Consider the following 24,608-nt stretch of genomic DNA (forward strand, 5'->3'; position numbering starts at 1 on the left):
AACTTTTTAAAAAAAAGCATTAAAACTTAAGATAATTTAAAGAGAAAATTGTTGACTAGGAAGGAATATAGTGTGTGAAATGCACAATATTTAATTAATTGAGTGAGTAATCAAACCACATGATGCACATATTCAAGTAATTTCTTGTGGTGTTTATATGTGAGAAATGATTTATTTAGTGATAAAATTTATGTTTAATTTCCAAAAAAAAATCTCTTGAATTAGTAATAATTATAAATTAAGAGCCAGATTAATCTCTGATTCTAAGGATCAGAAGAAACTCATGATTTGACTCGGGAACAAAAAAATTAAGAGAGTAAACAATGAATAAAAAAATTAAAAAATTATTGATGAAATGAAGAAGTTGAGGTAAAATTATTTCAGCTTTTGCAATATTTTAATTTATAATTTATTTGTAATACAAAGATATAGTTAAGATTTAATATTTGTTTTCTCTAAATTTTTTGAATTTTTATTTTCAGTAAAAAAAAACAAAATTACACAAATAATTATTACTCATGAAAAAAAAATGTTTGATTTGATAAATCTTACAGGGGAGAAATCGTTAGTGCACTAAACAAATAAATGTAACGGCGGCCACGGGGAGGCTTGAACTTAGAACCTTTGCTGACCCTCGTGGAGTGATCCGGTGGACGCAATAACTGCAGGCAGCTCTGACTTCAGTGCAAGCAAGCATCAAAACATTGCTTTAAAAGCATCAATTCAGCGTTTCTGCAAGTTCCAATTTTCCAACTATCCACAGAAACGGTCGTTTGAAAAAAAGCTGTTAATTCGGGAGCGATATGGAGGTCGAACTCAAAGAGCTGCACGCCGATCTTCAATCTCTGAGCCAATCGCTTCCCGATCCATCTCACCATGATTTGCTCCGCAAGGTATTTCTTCTTTTCAATCCTCACTTTATACTCCGATCCCCTCAATGAAGCCGAAGATTCCGAGTTGTTTTGCTCACGAACAATTTCATTCGTTTATTTGATTCTGTTATGGTACATTGTTAGATCCGATTGATATATATGATATTTTCGCTTTTATGTTTTTGAAGATTCAATTGCGTGTTGGGGACCTTGCGAAGCTTGCAGAGGCAGCACCTGTTCGACGCTCTAAAGTTGAGGTAATTGAATTGCCTATTGATCTGGAACATTTCTACTGTAATTTATTTGATGAATTTCTAGGGTTAAGTTTTATTGATTTATTGCTCCTCTTATTATTGTGTTGCCAGGATATGAGTGCTGAGGTTGTAGATAGCAATCCTTATAGTCGGCTTATGGCACTTCAGAGAATGGGTATTGTGGACAACTATGAAAGAATACGCGATTTCTCCGTTGCCATAGTTGTCTGTATTAATCTCCTTTACCACTCTTTGTTGCTGTAGCATAATATTTGAGACATGCATGCTTTTTTCTTTTAGTTATTTAAATATTTAATAATCATTTATTTGTATTATCAATGGCATAAATTAGTAAATTTCAAAGACCCAAGGGCATGTTGAATTACATGAGGACAAAACATTAATCGTCACCCTTCACTTGGGATTCATATTTTAGTTAAGGTCTCTTGTTAGTTCCTCTAGGAATCACCTTAACTTTGGGATACTACTTATAGTGACGTTATTATTGCTTATTAATTATTATGGTGATATGCTTTATAAAATGAAATTAGGAATATATTTCATCCAATTTCTGAACCAAGATAATAATAAGCTTGTTGGTGTATTTTTTATCCATTAGTACAATATCTTTCCAATATGACATGATTGATAGTGAAAATATTATTGATATGGAGGAGAACCTAATCTGTTGCTATTGGGACATATAATTAGAGTGTCTTTGGCAATCTTGTTTGAGTATGTTTGGAAATAATTCCATGTTGTATTTGTACTGAAAGGACTGTTAGGTGTGGTATTCAATGAGAATCACTAGCTAGCTATACTTGGATATAAACTTTAATCCACTTCATACTCACTGAGAGAATAGTCGATTTATGCCAAGAGTTTCTGTGGCCTTGCTGAATTTGTTTACTAAAAGGATAAGCCTTTTGGTCATGAACATAGACAATGGATGAATCATTTTTTAAAGGATAAATAGGCAATCCGCGATCCTGACTATTTTAAATTTATCTTAAAGTTCCTCTCAATATATTTCTTCTTGGTGCTGGTTGAAATTGCTGGTTTTTGGTCAATTCTTGCACAATCACAGGGAGTAGGTGGTGTAGGAAGTGTTGCAGCTGAGATGCTAACTAGATGTGGTATAGGTAGACTTTTGTTGTATGATTATGACAAAGTGGAGCTAGCAAACATGAATAGGTTGTTCTTTCGTCCAGATCAGGTGAGTATCCAAATCTTCATTTTCTTGTTTTGAATTAATTTTTTGTATGTTTATTATTTCCACTCATTACGCTTTGAAACTGAAAGGGCTAATCAAATGAATGATTTTTAACATAAGTTCTCTTGGTTGACAGTAAAAATGTGAAATTTGATGCTAATAGCTAACTGTAAGAGTCGGAATTTCGTACAGACAAAGCTATATGTTAAATTATTAAATTATATTTTACATCCTAAAGTTTCAAGAACTTCCCTGTATCCATACCATAATTGCGCAATATAATGTTTTAACTTTCCAGGTTGGTATGACAAAGACGGATGCAGCTGTACAGACTCTTTCAGACATAAACCCTGATGTTGCACTTGAGGCAAGTATTTTGCATTGTATATAGCCACGAGTTCTTTTCATATATCTATGTGATTATAAGTATGAATCTTTATAACCAATTTGTTGATTGGTAGTTAATACTCTTTCCCTGCTGACATATTTCCTTTTTCCTTTTGATGCAGAGCTATACACTGAATATCACCACCGTCACTGGTTTTGAAACCTTTATGTCAAGTTTGAAAAATAAGTCATTTCGCCCAAATAAACAAGGGAGTGGTGTGGATCTGGTATTAAGTTGCGTGGATAATTATGAAGCAAGAATGGCTGTTAACCAGGTATATAATATAATTTCAAATAAAAAATTACTTTTCTTCTTTTTTATTTTCCCTGGGAATTCTCATGTCTGATTGATTTCTGTAAGCACTGCAGGCTTGTAATGAATTGAGCCAAACCTGGATGGAGTCAGGTGTTTCTGAGGATGCTGTTTCTGGCCATATTCAATTACTTATTCCTGGTGAAACTGCCTGTTTTGCGTGTGCACCTCCTCTGGTATGGCTCTTATATGAATTTGTGTATGATTCACAATTGATGATAAATGGCCTTTAGGGATTAAACTTGATTGAACCTGGTGTTATACAAGATCTCTGAAACTCAGCCATGTGATATAAATCACTATGCTATTTAATCCCAAGATATAAAAACTTCGGACGAATCACTATGTCACTAATCTATTGATGTGTGTTATTACATCCACTTTACAGTAAATGTGAAATTTTTATGCAGTATGTACAACATGTGAAGCATACATTTATGTTTTCCTTTTAGGTTGTTGCATCTGGGGTAGATGAACGCACGCTCAAGCGTGAAGGGGTTTGTGCTGCATCTTTACCCACCACTATGGTAAACTATGAGTCGCTGTATCTTACATTGGCTGCTTTTCTTCTTTATAGTTTAAAATTCAAATACTTTGCGAGGTTACATTTTTTCTTTTCAGTATAGTGAATCTTAGGGCTTGCAGACTTAAAATGTAAATTATATTTCTTTATAAAATTTCAATAAACATCTTGACACTTTCTAATGGCTTATTTATTTTCTGTTCATTGTTTTGAATGTGAGTTTATTGTTATCTAACGTTACAAAATCTTATTTGATTTCCCAGGGGGTTGTTGCTGGTCTTCTAGTCCAAAACACACTAAAATTATTGCTAGGCTTTGGACAAGTTTCTCCGTATTTGGTAAGTGCTGGATTGGTGCTTCCTTTGTTCTCCTTTCCTGAGTTGTTGCAAATGGTTCATCATATTTTAAAAATCAAATAAACAAACTGAGTTTATTCCTCAGAGGAATCTGGTGAGGCTACTTCAATGAAAGACAGTCTCTGTTTCATAAAATACATTTATTGTATGCTTATGTCCTCAGACTTTGGTCTGTTTATCTCTAGGGATATAATTCTCTTAAGGATTTTTTCCCAACTATGCAAATGAAGCCAAACCCTCAATGTTCAAATGTAGCTTGTTTGGAAAGACAGGTAAGTTGTTTATGTTTGGAATTTTTTAAAATAGTGGCAGGAAAGTTGTTTACAAATTACAACCATTCCCTAGTTGCACAATTTTGAGGTCATCAACAAACTCATTGCTCCTTCCAACTATGAAACTACATGTTATGCAGGAAGAGTACCTGTTTGCAAAACCAGCAAGGGATGCTGCAGCCAAAGCAAAAATGGAAGCTGAAGCACCATCAACTGAGGAAGTGCCACTTCACGAAGATAATGAATGGAATATAAGGTGTTTAATGATCTTGTTCTTGATCATTTTCATGTGTGTAACAGAAGATACAAAACACTTATCAATTGAAATTGATTTAATCCCTGATTTACTTGTTGCAATCATTTATGCTAAGGACCTAATAGTATCAAACCTCATTCCTTTCTTGAAATTTTAGCCTTCACATTTAGTGATGTTCTTTTGCTTAATTTCCAGTGTTGTTGATGATGTTGAGCTGGTTGGTCCGGATACCAGAAGTTCAGGTATTATCTTAATTTATATTCTGAAAGTTTAAATTTGTAAATCATAAGCTCGGAGAATTTATCCTTTCCTATTATAAGTGAATAAAGTGCTGAGTGTTTTTCTATGGGGTTGTTTTATTACTAGACAATTCAAGAGGTAAAAAATGTTGGCACTTAAATTTGCAAGGCTTCAATTTTTATGGACTTGGGCAGCTTGGATAAGTTTTTTTTAACAAGTGTTTATAGTAGATGAAAATAAAATAAATTAAAAAGATAAAATGAATATAATTTCTCTCATTTTAAAATTATGAATCTCAACTTTTTCAGAAGTTAAATGAAAAGTTGAAGTACCTATGTTGATTTTAACTTGTAAAAGAATGATTCACTCTATTTGCATAATTCAAGCTTAATCAAACTGGGCCAAAGATGCATTTGTTGGTTTCCTAGTTTGTTGGAGCACAGGGGAAATTCTTCTCTTGGCTGTGGGAGGTTTTCTTTCTCATCCGGCTCCTTCTTGGAAATGTTTTGACACAAAAGTTGCTTTCTCTGTTCCTCCTTTACTGCGAAAACAAAAATTTCTATCCCCTTATAACATTTTGGTTCCTCTAAAGTAATGGTAAATTGCTATTGACAATATTAATTAGGAAACTGGGAAATCATATAGATTTTCTATCTGAAGGGTTCAAGATCTGTTTTATTTCCGTAGCTCATTTTCAATTAATATTTATATTAACCTTTTTCCAAAATCTACTTCAGATGTTCTGCCGGAAGGTCTCACACATGAACTTCCTACTGCTGACGAGTTTCATAAGGCAACTCTTGACGCTCCCGTAGTTGACAATGACGACCTGGAAGATCTTCGTAGGCAACTTGAAGCCATTAATTCTCCATAGTGTCAGCCAAGTTTTTTTCTTCTTATTTTCAGAAAAGAAAAACTTTTGAATTTCAAAGTTCAAACTGACATCATTGTTCAAGTAAGCCAGTTTAACTGAGTATCAGTTTGTTTTAAAATTGAGGAAAACTAATTTCAAATTATTGACCATAATTACAGTCTCAAAATTAATTTCAATTATAAATTTATATTAATCATACGTTTTTTATTAAAAATATATAGAAAAAAAAATAATCAAAACAAAAGGCTTAAAAGTTTTAGTTTGAATCATGTCTTGCCCTTTTCAGAAAGTGGTTCTTACATGTATTGAAGCACAGGAGTTGCTCAGTTCATCATACTTCCTATATAAAACCAAATCAGCATATTGGTGAAGCGTTTGATTTTATATTCAATGATAACACTGAAATATGTTTAGTCCCTTAATTTTGGATAATGTTCTTTTTAGTTCCTTTCCATAGGATGAGCCAAAGAGAAAATAAGAGATTAATTTGTGATGTCAAAACAGTTAGAAATTGATTTTCTATTTTAAATTTTAAAATATAATTTCTTACTGTTTAAAACTGTTAGAATAAAATCAATAAAAAAATAAAGCAAATTTTAAAGTAATTAATGAGTTTTTAATTTGTTATTCACTTGATTCTTGGGTTTTTAATTGTCAAAAGATCGTATTTAAAATAGAAAATAGAAAATCAATTAAGACCAATCGATACAAATTATGAATTTCTTATTTTATATTTGATTCACATTAAACAGATTGTTATGCGAAATTTAGGAACTAAAAGAAATACCTTTAAATTTGAGGGATCAAAAGTAAAATGATTGGACCAAAAGTAAAATGATTCAAATTTTAAAGACAAAAAACATACTTTTAAGCCTAAAAATAAACTTAACAACACAATGTTATTCTCAACAAAAAGAAAAATACAAAGATACGACTTTTTTGCGAACTTTATTGATAGAGCTGAATTTACTTTATTTACCGAAGCTTGAATAGCTCTCTGCACCGTTCATCTTGTAATGTTCTGGATTGCAGCCACGATATCTGCAATTGGAACGATCGTAAAAGGGCCAAATTTGCCTATCACCATCGGGAAAATGTGATATATATCAACAGAGGCAATTGTAGTTAGAAAGGGTCCTCAAGATACGGTTTACTTGACCTTATGCCCTACTACGTTAAGACCGTTTAGCATATGGGCATGGTTAATTTGCACTATATTTGCATTGGTCCAATGTTGAGACTATAGATGGGGTTTAATTTCACTTTGCAGCATGAGTGCACAAAGCAATAATGAAGGGCCACAAAGTGTTCTAACTGCCTTCATTGTTGCTTATAAGTTGCGGAGAAACACGAGATAAATGAACTCTTCTGCAATATTCAGAATCGATAAAACTATTATCCAGTAATGACTGTGATAAGAACCTTTCTCAGCAACAGAATTTAAAGGAAAGAGTTGCTGGAAAATTTCGAAACTCAAACCTAAAAACTACCCCAAACAGAGCCTTAAGCTAATTTAGTATGATGTTTTACATTGTACCACGTGGCTGAATAAAGACAACCGTTTTGTCCTGGGAAAGTTTCTGCCTGGGCGATGGCAGTGGTGAATCATGAATAGTGTGGTTGCAATGCAAATATTCATTCGTCCTCTCCTCCTCCCAGAGGCACAATAGCATGGGCTTCTAAATTTTGTTTAAATAAATTTATTGTAATTTTTTTCAAAATAATCCCACTTCAAGGAAGGTACGAGTGCCTCATATTCCCCCTTAGAATTAATTATCTTGAAATTTTATTCCTTTGACACACCAGAGAATTGTAACACAATTTGATGAATTACTAGAAGCTAAAGCTAGCCTAATAAAATAAAGACACGACACAGACAAAGAGCTTTCCTCAGCTTAATCCTAGCAAGTCATTCATTGACTTGTGGGTCAGACTCAACAGTTATTGGTTGACTGACCATATCCAAGAAAATGATGTTCACTAACCTTAAAGTGAAGCCATCATTCATAAAATAGCTTATTAGTCATTTCATCACTATAGTAACCCTGCACTAAATCATTCTCATTACCAGCACTTCAAATTACTCATTTCCATAATTCCGTTGATCCACTCCCTTTCCTGTTCCTGCCATGGCCCTGATTGGTTGGTGGTGCTCTTCTTTCTGCTTTCCTTCAGGTTGCGGTTGACAGGCTTGCTTCTCGTCAAGTTCTTGACTTCTTTTGTGCAAGAAAACTCGATGAGATGCTGCTCGGCAAGTTGAACATGAAGCTGCTGTCCATTGATGCTCTGGCTGATGATGCAGATCAAAAGCAGTTCAGAGATCCACGTGTGAAAGCATGGCTTTTTAAGGTCAAAGATGCTGTGTTTGATGCAGAGGATCTCTTGGATGAAATAGACTATGAACTCGCCAAATGTGAAGTGGAGGATCAATCTGAGTCTCAAACCTTCGCTTACTAGGTATCAAATTTCTTCAATGCTACTTTCAGTTCATTTAACAGGAAAATTGACTCAAGGATGAAACAAATCCTTGACAAACTAGATTTATCTTACAAACCAAAAAGGTGCTCAAGGTTTGAAAGAGGCTACTTATTCTGGTGTTGGATCAGGTAATAAAGTGTCACAGAAATTGCCATCAACATCTTTGGTGGTTGAAAATGTTATTCATGGCAGAGATGATGACAAAGAAACAATCTTTAAATGGCTGACATCTGAAATTGACAGTCATAACCAGCTATCAATTTTTTCTATTGTGGGCATGGGTGGGGTAGGTAAGACCACACTTGCTGAACATGTGTACAATGACTCAAGGATGGAGGAGGCTAATTTTGATATAAAGGCTTGGGTTTGAATTTCGGATGATTTTGATGTTTTGACAGTGACCAAAACAATTCTTGAGGCAATCAATGAATCAAAAGATGATAGTGGAAACCTTGAAATGGTTCATAGAAGATTGAAAAGGGAATTGTCAGGAAAGAGATTTCTTCTTGTTTTGGATGATGTTTAGAATGAAAGACGAGAAGAATGGGAAGCTGTTCAAACACCTCTCAACTATGGGGCTCCAGGAAGTAGAATTCTTGTCACAACTCGCAGTGAAAAAGTTGCTTCCACTGTGCGGTCATGTAAAGTGCATCGCCTAAAGCAATTACAAGAAAATCGTTGTTGGCAAATTTTTGCCAAGATTATCACCCCAGTTGAATGCTGATTTGAAGGAGATTGCTACAACGATAGTTGAAAATTGCAAAGGATTGCCTTTGGCATTGAAAACAATCGGAAGTCTTTTACATACAAAGTCATCTATTTCGGAATGGAAAATGTATTGATAAGCAGCATATGGGACTTAACCAAAGAAGAAGATTGTGAAATTATCCCTGCTCTATTTTTGAGCTATCACCACCTTCCTTGTCATCTCAAGAGATGCTTTACTTTTTGTGCCTTATTTCCCAAAGATTACGAGTTTGACAAGGATGGTTTAATTGAGTTGTGGATGACTGAGAATTTTATACAATGCCCTAGACAGAGCAAGAGTCCAGGAGAAGTTGGTGAACAGTACTTTGATGTTCTATTATCGAGGTCTTTCTTTCAACAGTCAAGCAGATTCAAAACATGTTTTGTCATGCATAACCTTCTTATCGATTTGGAAAAATATGTTTCTGGGGAGATCTATTTCAGGTTGGAAGTTGATAAAGGAAAATGTATACCCAAAACAACCCGTCATTTTTTCATTTTCAACCGAAGAGGTTAGATATTTTGACGGTTTTGGGAGTTTAATTTCTTACTTCTTACGTGTCTTATCTTTCTCTCATTGTTCTGACCTTAGAGATGTTCCTGACTCATTATGCAATCTTAAACATATTCTTTAGACCTTTCAAGTACTGGCACACAAAAACTACCTGATTCAATATGTTCTCTCCATAACTTGCTCATACTAAAGCTGAACTTTTGTCACAATTTGGAAGAGCTGCCCTCGAATCTGCATAAACTCACCAATTTGTGCTGCCTTGAAATTGAAGGTACTAAAGTGAAAAAGATGCCAATGCATTTGGGAGAACTGAAGAATCTTCAAGTACTAAGTAGGTTTTGTGAGGAGGACTCAATATTCATGGAAAGCTATCTATTAAGGAGCTGTAGAATATTGTGAATCCATCGGATGCATTAGCAGTAGATTTGAAAAATAAAACACACCTTTTGAGGCCAGAGTTAAAATGGAATTCAAACCTAATAGTATATAGTAGATACAGCTGAGTCATTGCTGGCTCAGCATAAGAGTTAGTTAGTTAAGCTAACTACTTTTGTAGTTAGAATCTTCTGTATATATCCTACTGTGTAATTCTGTTGTAACTAACTAATTCAGAAATACAATAACAGCTTCACAGTAGTTTAGTTTTCTCTCTTTCTTTCTCACCTCCATGAATTTCTACAAAACCACATCCCTGATGATCCAAGGAAAGAAAAGGAAGTACTTGAGAATTTACAACCTTCCAGACTTTTGGTGGATTTGTCAATCAGGAATTACGATGGTACACAATTTTCAAGTTGGTTATTTGATAATTCATTATTGAATTTGGTTTCCTTACGGTTGGAGGACTGTAAATATTGCCTTCTTTTGCCTTCTGTCGGGCTTTTGCCATTTCTCAAGCACCTGGCTATTAGAGGGTTTGATGGGATAGTGAGTATTGGTGCTGAATTTTATGGTAGTATATCTTTACCATTTGCATCCTTAGAAACATTGATATTCAGTTCTATGAAGGAATGGGAAGAATGGGAATGTAAAGCTGTTTTTCTATGTCTTTAATATCTTACTATAGTAGAATGTCCGAAGCTGAAAGGTCTGTCAGAGCAACTTCTTCACTCAAAGGAACTAAGTGTTCATAACTGTGGGAGGCTCGAAAGGATTGGGCACATCATATCTGATATTTCTCTTGAAGAGTTGAACATCATTTCTTGCCCATATTCGAATATTCCCATGAGTCGTTGCTACGATTTCCTCCAAGAAGTAGTGATCACTGATGCCTGTGACTCTAATGATTTTTCCGTTAGATTTCTTCCCAAAACTTTGTATTCTTCGACTGTTCTGGGTTCATAACCTACAAATGATTTCAGAGGAGCACACTCATAATCATCTCAAGGAACTGGAAATTAGCGGGTACCCTCAATTTGAATCATTTCCCAATGAAGGATTATTGGCACTGTGGCTAAAGATATTTAGTATTCGGGTATTAGAGAATTTGAAATTATTGCCTAAACGCATGCATATCCTCCTTCCATCTATTTTTCACCTATCTAAAGAGGATTGTCCACAAGTGAAGATGTTCTCAGATGGAGGTTTTCCATCAAACCTAAATAACGTGCAACTCTCTAGTTTCAAACTTATCACCTCACCGAAAGGGACCTTGGGAGCCAACACCTCTCTAAAAAGGTTGTATATTCGAAAAGTGGATGTGGAGTCTTTTCCAGATGAAGGATTTCTGCTACTGTCTCTTACATTTCTAGAAATACGTGATTGCCCAGATCTTAAAAAACTGGACTACAAGGGTCTCTGCCAACTTTCCTCTCTCAAGGAATTGAGGCTTGAAAACTGCCCCAGCCTCCAATGCTTACCAGAGGAGGGTCTGCCCAAATCCATTTGAACTCTTGGAATTTCGGGTTGTCCATTGCTCAAACAGCGTTGCCAGAGACCAGAAGGCGAAGACTGGGGAAAGATTGCCCACTTTGAAAAGCTGTATATTAAAAGGTACCGATGTTAAGAGTAGGATCAAGCAGTCAAGTGTCACAGAAATTGCCATCAACTTCTTTGGTGGTTGAAAGTGTTATTTATGTCAGAGATGATGACAAAGAAATGATCATTAATTGGCTCACATATGAAACTGGCAACTATAAGCAGCTATCAATAATTTCTATTGTGGGCATGAGTGGGGTGGGTAACACAACGCTCGCCCAACATGTATACAATGATACAAGGATGGAGGAGGCTGATTTTGTTATCAAAGCTTGGGTCTGTGTTTATGATGATTTTGATGTTTTGACACTGACAAGAACAATTCTTGAGGCAATCACTAAATCAAAAGATGATAGTGGATACCTAGAAATGGTTCATGGAAAATTGAAAGAAAATTTGAAATGTTATTAGTCTTGAAACATTTATTTTATGATTGGTTTTTTAGCTTTTTTATTTTATTTTTTAGCTTTTAGATTGATTTTTAAATCAGTTTAATCTCAACTTGTTCGATCCTGCAGTGATCAATTTTTGAACTTATGTAGATGAATAAAGGCAAGTGATGATGAAGGGGGCGTGGCAGACTAGGGGAGCAGAGCTGTAGCAGAGGATTATGATTATAGACTACTAATTAATTTCTGCTAAAGGTAAAAATAATACACCATCTTGCTTTTGTTGGTGGGTCAGGTTCGGGGTTCATAACGACACTACTTTTTTATCACCTTTGTTAAGGGCTTTGAACTTATTTGTTCAAGCAAACAAAAGCTTTGCAATACTTTTACCAAATAAAATTCCATATGAATTTAACCAAATGGACTACTTGCTTACTACTAGTTGTGTACACATCTATGAGTGTGATTAACTTGGCCTTCCATTCAAAAATTTCCTTTTTCTTTTTCTTTTATAGATATGGTTTAAGTTTTGTTCTTTTAAATGTGCAATAGGTGGCATCCAGGAAAAGATCAATGGCACCCTTACGTGAGCCTTATAGCTTGGTTACTGTCAAGGATTTTGCTAAAGCCTTTCAGATTTCCAGTGACTTTTGCACTGTCAAAGGATCCTCAAATTACCAATAACCCCTTGTAGAAGTTGCTATCTGGATCTGGAAATGATTCTTTTATTACGATTGTTTAAAAAAATTGTATTGCTACTTCTCTTGCGGATGATGCATAAATTATTGGGTTTATGTACTTGTATTTCTGTTTATTGTGTACTCGTTCCTTTTATGTGCTCTCTAAAATCATATATAAGCAAAAATAATTACTTTCCTACTAATTAAGAAAATTAGTTAAAATAATTTAATTTTATCAATTTCAAATAAAAAATAAGGTTATTTCTCCTTCATTTGGAATTTGGTATTATGAATAAAGTAAAGTTTCTAAAAATAGAGTTACAATTAAATGAAGAATATTTTAAGAATGATATCATAGATGAAATTAGTTAGATTTACTTTTTAATCCAAGATACAAGAATTTTTTTTTCTTAGTTCAGAAGAAAAAGTACATGTGAGGGAATCAAAACCTTGTATCAGACATGTGAGTAAACAAAAATTCTATTTTTACCCCCTTTTTTTTCTCTTTGCTCTCTATATTTTGTAATTTTTTTTACAAAAATACTCTTTGCAAAAATGAATTGCTGCAACCTATATTTAGAAATTTATAAACTTTCGTCATTTAGTTTCCGGGGTTTTACAATATTCTGGAAATTAATTACCAAAATGTATTAAAATAAATAACATTTCAAAATTTAGTTTTTGAAACAGTTAACATTTCAAAATGTTCCTAGTTCCATAATTGATGAGCTCACAAGGCTTCTTGATGTAAAGGTGGTTGAGTCATGACAGGTACCTTGGCCTACCCACAATCATTGGCATATCAAAATCACAGGTCTTCCAGTTTGTAAACGAGAGTGTGGAAGAAAGTGAAAGGGTGGAAGGAGAAGGTTTTGTGGCAAGGTGGAAGGGAAATCCTCATTAATAGTGCAATCTATTCCCTCTTGCATAATGGGGTGCTTCAAGCTTCCACAGTCCTTGTGTGATGATATTGATAAGATGATGGCTAGATTCTTCTTGGGTGGGTCAGTTGATGAGAGGAAAATTCGCTGGCTTAGATGAAACAAACTAACAAGAAGCAAGAAAGGAGGTCTAGGTTTCAGAGTAGCAGCGGCGTTCAATAAGGAGCTGTTAGCTAGGAAGTGGTGGCACCTTATTAACTTTGAGGACTCTCTCGTGGCTCCTCTACTTAAGGCCAAATACTACCCTCATAAGGGTCCTTTGGAGGCCTCCCGTGGACATAGACTGAGTTACATATGGTCTAGTATCATGTCCTCTAGAGATTTGATGATGGATGGTGCAATTTGGAGGGAGAGCAATGGGAGCCAGATTCATGTCTACAGAGACAGATGGATGCAAAAAGATGGCAAAGGGATGGTCCTAGCTCCTCTAGAGGTACACGAGTATGATAATCCCTATGCAGCGGATCTCATAGTTCATGAGGTGACGCAGTTGAATATTAAGTTGGAGTCTTTGTTTTCTCAGGAGATTGCTAGACACATTATTCAAATTGATCCTACAAATAAAATTATCTACATTCACAAGGATAATGAAAATACAACAAAGATTATATTGTAAGAAAAATAATAACAAATACAACGTGATTCGATACCTTTTACCTAAGTCCACAAAAATTGTAACTCACCCTGAATAATTACAAAATTATAACTCACCCTAAATAATGTATCACTCTACAAATCCAAATATTCCACTTAATGATTACAAGAAATCTCAACAAAGTGACTTTATTTCACAATCTCTCTCCTCACACACTCTTTCTTCATGTGTTATTTCTCCACTAAATCTTTTCTTTTTTTATAGTGGAAATTGTCATTACCTATAATAAATAAGTTATCTCAAAAGTTAAAACAAAAACAATTTTCAAAACATTCATTCAACTAAAATTCATCTAATAAAATATAATATTTCACTTTATATTTAAATCACCTAAACCTTAATTATAAAAATTTAATTCGCATGCACATAATTTTGACTTGAAACTCTACAATTCAAATATCTCACACAGATACCTAAATCAAACCAGTTGATATGAAGACTATCTAGTGATGAAATTAAATCATTCAAATTCATATGATTTTCTAATATAAAAAAATTATGCATAGTATGAACTAATACACATAATTATAAATCAAAGTGTGCATAATAAAAAAGAAACAATTTCTAGTCAAAATAAATTAAAAGAATAATTAATATTTGGTCATAATTAGTATTTCATGAAGAGAAGTGTTAAGTCAATCATTTAGAGAAAAAAATTATATTAAAAAAATACTTGAAAAATAAACTAAATCTGCGTTCAACAAGTGTGTTCGTATCATCGTTTGGAGTGGACTCACTTGCACAAGGTTACATAAACAACTAAATATACTGAAAAACTATCTTCGCTCGTCCATGAAGTGTATTTATAGTATCCTACACACAAGGCCTAAACAACTACTTCTACAAATAAAGAATTCTTTTACTGATGCTGAACATGATCATGTTCCACTTCTTTTCAGCCTGCACTATAGCAGTGGTGTGGTTACTATTGACTTGGTCAAAACCTTCTATCTGTCTTCTTTTCACTTTGTAATATATTATGAGCATAACTTAAATGTGAAGAATTTCCTTACAAAGTGAAAATTTAAGCCAAGCTTCAAAATCTAGTGCTCCTCAAACTTCAGATGAATTTCATTCATCAGTGGTTGATGTTTCCTGACCTGCATATAAGGAAATTCTTCACATTAAAGTTATGCTCATAATATCTTCTACAGATTGGCTAGAGATATTAAACACAAATATAAGGAACTATTAAATACAGAAGTTAATTATATTGAATCATTATCAGTAGGTATCCCTAAGCCAATTGAACTGAGACAACAATTTATTTACGTCCAAAAGTTTATGAAAATGTTACCTTTACACCAGCCAATGAAAGTAGCTTGTGAGAGGCAATATATGCAGTATCTGAATTTTCTAGTCTCTTCTCCACAAAATAAATCACTTCAGAAACTCCTGACTGCAAAAAGAATTTAATATATAATGCCTTTCTAAAGATTGAATAGCAAGATAAAGATGCCCCGCAATATGTATTAGTAGTCTAGTGGTGATAGTGCCAAAGAATCTTCCAAATTTATATAAATCAGACTAGTATTGAATATGATTATCAGCTAATACAAAATCATAAATTTATTTATTATGTCATCAACATAATAATGAAGCAAAGCACTTTCTCATAAAAGTTATATTCTTTGATATAAAATGCAGATCTGATCTGCAGAATGATTCATCACAACATATTATACGTCAAGCAGAACAAGGTTACCAACCTGGATTATGATCTTAGCACATTCATTGCACGGAAACATGGTCACATATAGCCGCTGCATTGATCAGACAAGATTAAAAAAAAAGTTGTTAAGTGGAATATCTTAGTATCAGGTGGTTAAAAAAATACTGTTTGTTTATAACTCAAGGAATCTTTAAGAAAATTCTTTTGTGTGCCAACTGTTGCGGGTGGTGTGACATGCTCACTGTGTGTGCCAATATATAGTCCAATTGGAAATTACGAAAGGAAAATGATAAATAAACCATAAGTCAGTATTTTCAATTAAGTAAGACACTTAAATGATATGTTTAACTAGAGAGTGCAGTGGAACTCACTTGTCCAGCAGCAGAGGCATGATTAGTGTTGAGAATAGCATTTACTTCTGCATGACAAACATAACTAAAGTAGACCAACAAAAAGAAAAACACAGTCAACAAGATCACATTTGATGAAAAATACAATAACTTGAGCAATAAAAGAATCTGTCTATTTAAAACAAGCCTATGGATTTAAGGTTTCAATCAACAAAAGTGAATGGACAAAGGAAAACACTTACGGGTACTTTGTCTCCAAAGGATTCCCAGTCCTGGATTTCTGAAACACGAAGAGATTTCTGAATGAGAATGTTTAATGAATACTCCAAAAAGAAAAGAAAAAGTCATTCTCTTAAATACCAACCTTTGCCCAGGGTAGCTTGTCATCAGAACAACCTCTTGGAAATCCATTATAACCAATTCCTGACAGAAGAAAAAGCAAAGTAAGAAACCTGCGTTTCAGAGAGAGAAAAAAAAAAGAGTGAATAATTGGGATATGAGAACCTAATGAACTTACCAAGAATTACACCATCTTGACTCACCAAACAAGCCCCAACCTGAAATGTTAACAACACCAGATGCACAAACTTTTAATTTAAAAACCAACCCAAGCAAGCAAACCAAATTCCAAAAGCAATGGCATTTACAAAAATGAAATAAACATTACCTGCCTATTAGGGTCTTTGGACCTCTCAGCTGACAAAAACGCAATTGCCATAAAATAGTCATCCCACGATAAGTATCTGTAAAAATTATAAAATGTAAATTAAAGACAAAAAAAAAAAAGTCACATTTATCCATTTTTTTCAACACGAGAACTAAAAATTTACCCTTTGCGCTTGGAGGGGTCGAAAGGGTCGCGGGGAGAGAAAACGGTGCCGTTTAGAGAGGATTTGGCGTGCGTTTGAGAACGGTAGAAGAAGCGGAAACCGATTGCGGAGGCCAAGGCGCCAATCACCGTTGCCGTGGCCGCTAAAGTAGCCTCGCGAGAGTTCATGGAGCTCCCAACTATGAACAGCAAAGGGATTGGATTTGGGGCAAGTTGAAGTTTCTGGGTTCAAATGAAAAATAAATAAATACAAGAGTTGGGAGCGGGAAAGAGCGCGGGAAATTTTGCGAGGGAATTCGGTTTACGGTAGTATGTAATAATGTAACTAGTTTGTTGTTTTTTCATATAATTTATATTTGATAACAATTAAATTGAAAACATAAGTTTAAAATCAATTAAAAAGTTAATATACTAAAAATTAATTCAATCAATATGTTCATTAATTTAAGTATTATAAAAGTTAGGTGTAATTTTTTTAATGTTTTTATTATTAATGTTGTTACCTGAATTCACACGTCTCTATAAGTTCTTTTTCTTTTTCATAATTGAGAAAGACATGCATGACCAAAAAACTAAAAGAGAAGAGAGAGATTGAAAAGAATGATTAAAAGGATTTGAGAATATCAACAGTAAAAATTAAGGTTTGAAATAATTATTGACTAAAACAGTTAGTAAATCATGGTTAATTATGATTAATTTAATTAAAATAATTAAATTCTATGAAAATTATTCTCATAAACGTCTAAATAAGTTTTTGAAATGTTTAATTAAATTATGGTTTAAAAAATTAGTAAATATTGACTAATTTAAAAAAGCGAATTAAATTTCATAAAAAATAATTTTGCTAATGGGTGAAATTTTAGCATAAAGATGTAGATGGTAAAAGTAACAACTTTTTTATATATATTTTAGATTATAGATTGTGGATAGATTATATATAATAGATTATTATGAAACTTTTAAAAAAATATTATAAATACAAATTACAAAGAGAAGCAATGATAAAAGTGTAAAATCTAAAACCTTTAATATATTTTTTTTGCTAGATATTTAAAACCTTCAATTGTAAACATTAAAATCAACTACAAATTCAAGAATCCACGGGAGAGAAATAATTAACGTGTTACTTTTTTATAACTAAATAAATATAAATATTTTTCTACCAAACAAACATGATATTTTTTCAACTCAAGATAAATGTTATATACATTAACACAAACAAATAATAATTAAATATAAAAGGGAAATATATATAAAAAAGTAAAAATTACAAAGAAAATTAAATAATTATTGCTTTGCTCTATTCAATTACTTTTTTCTCTTTTTATTTTGAAGTAATTTTCAACTTACCAAATCTCTCACAATTTCATGCGTTAAACTTGCAACATTTCATTGGAGGAAACACCCAACGGATATTCAATCTCATCTCCCTTGGCATGATAATGTTCCTAAAAGATAAAAAATAATGACACACAATCAATTTCTAATATATACGTGTCTTGGCAAGAAAAACAATTTTATTAGGCCCGAGAATCATATGGTGAAATGCAAAGTTGTACCTTATATCATATTTCATCCTTCGTGGCAACAAATATTACTGGAAAAATAACATACAATGACGATTTTAAGATACATTCAAAAATGATTTTGAATCGTCTTTGAAGTCAACATCGTCAAAAGTCAAAACTTTTGACGACAATTTCATTAAAAATCATCATTTTATGGTGGTTTTAAACTAAAAATCATTTTAGAATTGTACTCTTCTAAGACAGTTCTAAAGTAAAAATTGTCTTAAAAGGGAATCATTCTAAGATGGTTTTAAAATAATACCTTTCTAAGACGATTTTTAGTTAAGAATCATCTTAGAATTATTACTTTTTAAGACTGTTTTTAACTAAAAATCATTTTAGAATAATTACATTCTAAGACGGTTTTAAACAAAAAATCATCTTAGAATAATTTATTTTCTAAGATGGTTTATTTGAATATCATCATGTATTCAATTGTTTTTTCAATAAAATAAATATCAAATAGAATAAAATTAAGTACTCATTTAATTATTTTTTTTCCTTATCAAACATACATTAGATTTTAATTAAATATTTGAATTTAGCATATATTCTTTACCATGAATCCACACAAAAATGAGTTGTATGAGAATAAAAAATTAGACTAAACATATAAAAATACTTAAAACATTAAAAATACCTAAAATTAAAGACAATTCATATTTCATAAGAATTAGACTATCCATATGTTAGTGTTTGGCCACTTGAGATTGTAGTGATATTCTTAGGTTATACACAAAAATAGTATTTCATGAGCACATAAGCAAAGAAAAAGGGAAGCTCACCGAACGAAGACAGTGACGCAGAGTTGTAGGTCGCAACAGAGTTGAGGGCACAAGCGTGAGGCCAGGGGACAAGAGTGAGGCCACGACGCGAGACTGAGGCCATGGTGTTGTAAGAGTGATGGATAACTAAGGTATTGTTACATAACACAGTGGATGCAAGTGAGGGATTTCTGAACGAGAATAAGTGTGAGAGAACAGTGTCAAAATTAGATATATATTAAAACTTAAAGACAGATTTCAAAAACCGTCTTTGTCTTCATGGTTTCTAAGACGGTTTTAGCACAAAATTGTCTTAAATTAACTTCCACTTAATTCAAAAAATGCCACTGATTTTTTATATAGTGATTTCTATGACAGTCTTAAAAGTAATCTTCATCATAGAGTTCATTTCAACTTCATTCCAGAAGCATTATATTTATGAAAATGTCACCGCTTTATATACTAAGATGATTTTCTCTCGATCGTCGTTGAAGGTGTGTCATAAAAAAACTTTTTTTTAATAGTGAAATAAGGTTGTTCAATGCTTATTTTATAAGTTATTATGCTATCATTTTTTCATTCACCATGATACAAATTATGACTCTTAAAATTGGAAAGTACAAAAGATCATTACTACAAAATAATAAACCTGAAGGTTACCAAGAAATGACAATACAAATAATGGAATTACTAAATAGCAAAACCTTCTCTATCTTTAAAGAGTCTCTTGATATTTTCATCTTCAATTTATTATTAATGCAAAATGAGAATGAAGAGTTACACATGTATGGAGGATTGAAAAGAATTTAATATTCATTCAATATCAATAAAAAAAATAGAAAAGTAAGAGTTGCACATTTGTTGAGAAGTGTGGTAATTAATTGTTTCAATATCACTTTAAAGTTTCAATATGAAGAGATATTGTTCACATTTGTTGTGGAGTTCAATGTTATCATTAGTTTTTTTTTATTACATTTTTAGGTTCAACTAATTATCAAACTTGATAGTTAATTTACAATTGTACCCCCAAAAATAAAGATTGTAGAAGTAGGAACTTATATATATATATAGTTGTGTTTTCTGATAATTTAGGTCAACTTATGTTTTAGTAGTACATGTTAGAAATGGTCTTTTTGTGTGTGTGATTTGAAAATTTTAGGTGAGTTTGATCTTTTAAGTTCATCCGGATCAGGACAAGTTTTAAAACTCAAAAAACACTTACAAAAATACTTATAAATTGTCCACTAATTATGTCTTCACATTGAAATTAAAAATCAAATTTACGTTCTTATGAGATATAAGTATATTTTTTACCAACTGATTCATCTTTGTTAGCTTATGTTAGAAAGGATTTGATTAGCTTTTAGTTATGATAAAAAAAAATACAATTTATATTATCTAGTGTGTAATTAAATTATGTTACAGAAGGCTAATTTAATTTTCGATGCACTTTACTTAAATTCAATTTTAAATAGTATAAGCTTCCTTTTTTCTTTAGAAGATTCGTTGGCCTTGTTAAATGGCAAGCTCTATCTTATGGCCTGTTTGGAACGGCTTTCCAAAATCATGTTATAGTTGATTGGCGTCAAAGTTAAGTACACAATAATTAAATAGGTGTATAAAAGGAACCATATAACACGGTCCTAAACATGGATCCAATACCAATAAGTTGAGGATTCCAATAATATTAGACTTAAATTCTTCAACTAAAATTTTAAATTTAACTATTATAAATGAAGATACATGGTTGAAAGGAGAGACAATCATATCTTTTGTGAATCATATTTCCTACCTCACTCTCTTAGGATTCTATATTGCATTAGATTTATTTTCACCTACCAATGTCCACTTTTTATTGAGGCTCACTCTATGCATCTCAAGGATGCATATCCAGTCACAATAAATAGAATTCATTGGCCATACACATCACCTATTCAGAAAAGGAAAAAAAAACAATAATGGGAGGTATCCCACAACGTGTGCCTATGTCCTTTTCTTACAAAAAAAAAAAAACTTGTAAATTTGAAAAAGAAAACATATAACATCAATTCATTATTATTTAGAAACTACAACCAGAGACATGGGTGTTTTATTATACCTAGCTATATCCTCTTCAGTCTTTACAAACTTTATTGAGAGGCTTTTTACGCTACTTTTCCAATTATTAAAAGATTTCACTAGATTTGAACATCAACTGGTTATATTTTCCACAAAAAAGGACACTAAAAAAAGTAAGTTAGAAAAATACTACTGTTTTATCCATATTTTAAAATTTAAAACAAAACTCATAACAAACAAACTCGGAACTTTGTGAGCTAATCATCATCGAAGCTAGAGATGCAAATCATGCCAGCTCCCGAAAGCAATTTGTACAAGTGAGCATATGGAGTATAGATAATGATGGCAAAACATAATAGAATGAACTTTTTAAGTATGAAAGCTACAAACTATTTAATCATCAATTAGAGGGCACCATAAAGGCAAAGAGGCCAACAAGTTCAAGATATGATAGTGCCAATAGGACAAGGAAATATTACTTTCGGAAAGGTTTTACAAAGGGTTGGGTGGGCATGATGCATGATATATTGATGCATGTGAAAGTTTGGGAGGTTTCGAGGTTGAATATAATATGCATATGGAATCTGCCCCAGCAGCATTGCATTGAATCTAACTCCATTATCAACTTTAGGAGCCTAAACCGCATAAGCACCATTTGAGGGAGTGATGGAGGCCACTTTAGCACAATGATTCATTTATCATGGCCTCCAACTAAGCCTTGTGTAACATATTGGTTCCTTGGGACCCAATTTCGTGAACCCCAAAGTCCTTTATGTTCAAGCAGAATTCTTTAGGTGCACTTTGCCAGTTGTAGCATAAGAGTGTCCTTAATATGGTTTTCAACTTTTCACAAGAACGGATAGGAAAAAGATCCCGTTGTACCTCTTCTTTTTGTTTCTTTGTAAGAAACTTTCCTATTCCCTTTGTCTGCGTTCCCAAAGAGTAACAACTTGTGACTCTGAATATTAAGGAACGGTGTAAAAATACGCTTTATTGGTTATAAATAAATAAAACCGCATATTCATTGTAACATAGTTAATAGTTTGATAAACTTTATCACATCTGGGTTTGATAATAAAATATGTATGTGTTGTATCTGAACTTTTTAATATATACGTACATATACAAATTAGTCGGGTGTTGAATAAAAGTTTAATATCTCCTCAATAAAAAAAAATTTAAGAATTTTTTTAAGGAGAAAATGTAATAAAAACATTTAGGTTTAATGTTGCTTTTAGTTCATTATATTTTATAGTTATTTTTTATAAATTAAGTTTTAAAAGTTTCATTATTTTTTATATTTTTGAAATATATCATTTTGGTCCTTTATCAATATTTCATAAGAAACATTAGTAGTATTCTATTAACTTTTAAATTTAAAAAAATCAAAATGATACATTTCAAAAGCATAAAAAATGATAATAAAACTTAACGTATGAAAGCGAATCAAACACAAAATATAATGAACTAAAAATAATATTAGACTTTTTAAAATAATTAATTTCACAGATTTTTTAAAATAAACAACTAAAAAATTATCATGTCTTCCAATCTCTTCCAGATCTAAAAAAGTAAAGAATACAACATTACACAGGTCGAACAACATCAACACATAATCATCTCATGAGAATCATCCAAAATTATGGTTACGTAAGGAGGTTGCAACATAGACGAACAGGTGAAACATCAATCTTTTTGAGTCACTGGCTAGAGGCGAGGTTGCAACATAGACGAACAGGTGAAACATCAATCTTTTTGAGTCACTGGCTAGAGGCGAAGCGACGGAAGGAGAAGAGACTCTTATCCATTATGATTGAGAATAATTAATGAATTAAATTATTATTGTTATTAAATAATAAGCTAGATGAAGAGAATAATACTAATAATAATATGGGAGTGAAAGTTATTTTTGGGGTTTTAGATTCATCTCTTCATTATTTACTTAGTGACTTTTAATTTTTTAAATAAAAAAGATAATAATGGACTTTAGTTGTCATTATATTAACTTAATTATTCTAAAATGTAAAACACTGAAGAATCCAAAATTTCTAACAAAAAAATTGAAAAAATATCGAAATGATACATTTTAAAAATATAAAAGAATAAAATGAAACTTTTAAAATATAATATACTAGAGCAAAAGAGCAAAATAACTGTGAAATCATAATGAACTAAAAATGACATTAAATCATTTTAAAATTTAAAAATTAACCAAACACTAACATTTTTAACACAAAATTGAAAAAAGGATAAAAATAATATTTAAAAAACACAAAATAAAACTTTTAAAACTTAATATATCAAAATAAAATAATTACAAAATATAATGAAGAAAAACAACATTAAGTCAAACATTTACGAATAGTTTGAATTAGTGATAGCAAATTAATTACTTGAGGTGTGGGTTTGACTAGTGTTCTGATACATCCAAATTCATGGATCGTACCGTAAGCTTTGCCGCGATCATACCACCAAAACGCCTACACATCCGTGACTAAGGTCATGGTTAAGTTTTTAGACTTAATCTCTATTGATTTATTTAAAATACGTAGGGAATTTCTGACATCATGTTGAGATGGCCGAGTTGGTCTAAGGCGCCAGATTAAGGTTCTGGTCCGAAAGGGCGTGGGTTCAAATCCCACTCTCAACAAATTATTTAGGTGTTTATTTTTCTCAATTTGTATTAATTATTTTTTTATTTAATTTTTCTTTCTTTCTCCATGAACATGAAGTTGAGATGGTCGAGTTGGTTAAGGTGCCAAATTAAAGTTCTGCTTCGAAATGGCGTGGGATACATCCCACTCTCAACAAATTGTTTTTTAGATCCATTACATAAAAAGCTTCCTACCATTTCGTATGAACATAAAAGCTTTTTGCAACTTCTTAGTGATTGCAATTTAAATTGACTCTACATCTAAAATGTAATTTTTTTTTCTGCTTCTATTTCAGTAAATGCACAAGAGTCGTACCTTATTCTTCTTCATTAAACATATTATTTTTCCTAAACCAAGCATCCTATATTCCTGATCTTATATTATTAATTTATTATACTTAACGAAGCTAAATATAGTGATTTGGCACGCGGCAAGCACACAAAAACAATTGTTGTATAACTAAATAAAATTCCCTACTTCAATAAATAAAAAAAAAGACAACATACGAATGTAACCAATACTTTTTCTTCCCTTTTAACTAAATAAAATGGTAACACTTTTTTTTTCCAACTTCATTATCAAGAATATTTCATTATATGAAACATAGATTTAATTTAGTTTTATACGCAATTACAATTGGAAATTTATATTTTTTTATCTAATGTGAGTTCATATTATAATGATAATTATATTAATTATTTATATTTAGTAGCTACATTTTAAGTAATCTAATTATGTGAGTCCACATGTTTTGTTAAAATATTTAAAAAGA

At 32.1% G+C, this 24,608-nt stretch overlaps 2 protein-coding genes, 1 long non-coding RNA gene and 1 other non-coding gene across 4 annotated transcripts; 3 read left to right on the forward strand and 1 right to left on the reverse strand.

Moving 5' to 3' along the window:
- The first annotated feature begins 565 nt into the window (after window positions 1-565).
- Window positions 566-5,712, forward strand: LOC100816132 (ubiquitin-like modifier-activating enzyme 5). Its single transcript, XM_003525666.5, has 13 exons — window positions 566-893; window positions 1,061-1,129; window positions 1,238-1,351; window positions 2,214-2,342; window positions 2,638-2,706; window positions 2,849-3,001; window positions 3,096-3,215; window positions 3,492-3,566; window positions 3,826-3,900; window positions 4,104-4,190; window positions 4,331-4,446; window positions 4,642-4,688; window positions 5,424-5,712. Exons 1-13 carry the CDS (start codon window positions 804-806, stop codon window positions 5,558-5,560), a joined length of 1,281 nt encoding a protein of 426 aa, XP_003525714.2. The 5' UTR covers window positions 566-803; the 3' UTR covers window positions 5,561-5,712.
- Window positions 5,713-7,533: 1,821 nt separating this feature from the next.
- LOC100791476 (uncharacterized) lies at window positions 7,534-12,517 on the forward strand. Its single transcript, XR_005891739.1, has 3 exons — window positions 7,534-11,291; window positions 11,819-11,920; window positions 12,218-12,517. It is a non-coding gene; the product is annotated as an uncharacterized lncRNA (long non-coding RNA).
- Window positions 12,518-14,895: 2,378 nt separating this feature from the next.
- LOC100792003 (deoxycytidylate deaminase) lies at window positions 14,896-17,020 on the reverse strand. Its single transcript, XM_014775472.3, has 9 exons — window positions 16,794-17,020; window positions 16,631-16,706; window positions 16,481-16,520; window positions 16,328-16,386; window positions 16,206-16,243; window positions 15,985-16,048; window positions 15,651-15,704; window positions 15,239-15,340; window positions 14,896-15,041 (listed from the first exon to the last, which is right to left on the reverse strand). The coding sequence occupies exons 1-9, from the start codon at window positions 16,958-16,960 to the stop codon at window positions 14,985-14,987; spliced, it is 657 nt and encodes a 218-aa protein (XP_014630958.1). The 5' UTR covers window positions 16,961-17,020; the 3' UTR covers window positions 14,896-14,984.
- A 6,731-nt stretch (window positions 17,021-23,751) lies between these two features.
- On the forward strand, window positions 23,752-23,832 carry TRNAL-AAG (transfer RNA leucine (anticodon AAG)). The gene has a single exon. It is a non-coding gene; the product is annotated as a tRNA-Leu (tRNA).
- The last annotated feature ends 776 nt before the right edge of the window (window positions 23,833-24,608 follow it).

This window comes from Glycine max, chromosome 5 (assembly GCF_000004515.6).
Source record: "Glycine max cultivar Williams 82 chromosome 5, Glycine_max_v4.0, whole genome shotgun sequence".
Lineage (NCBI taxonomy): Eukaryota > Viridiplantae > Streptophyta > Magnoliopsida > Fabales > Fabaceae > Glycine > Glycine max.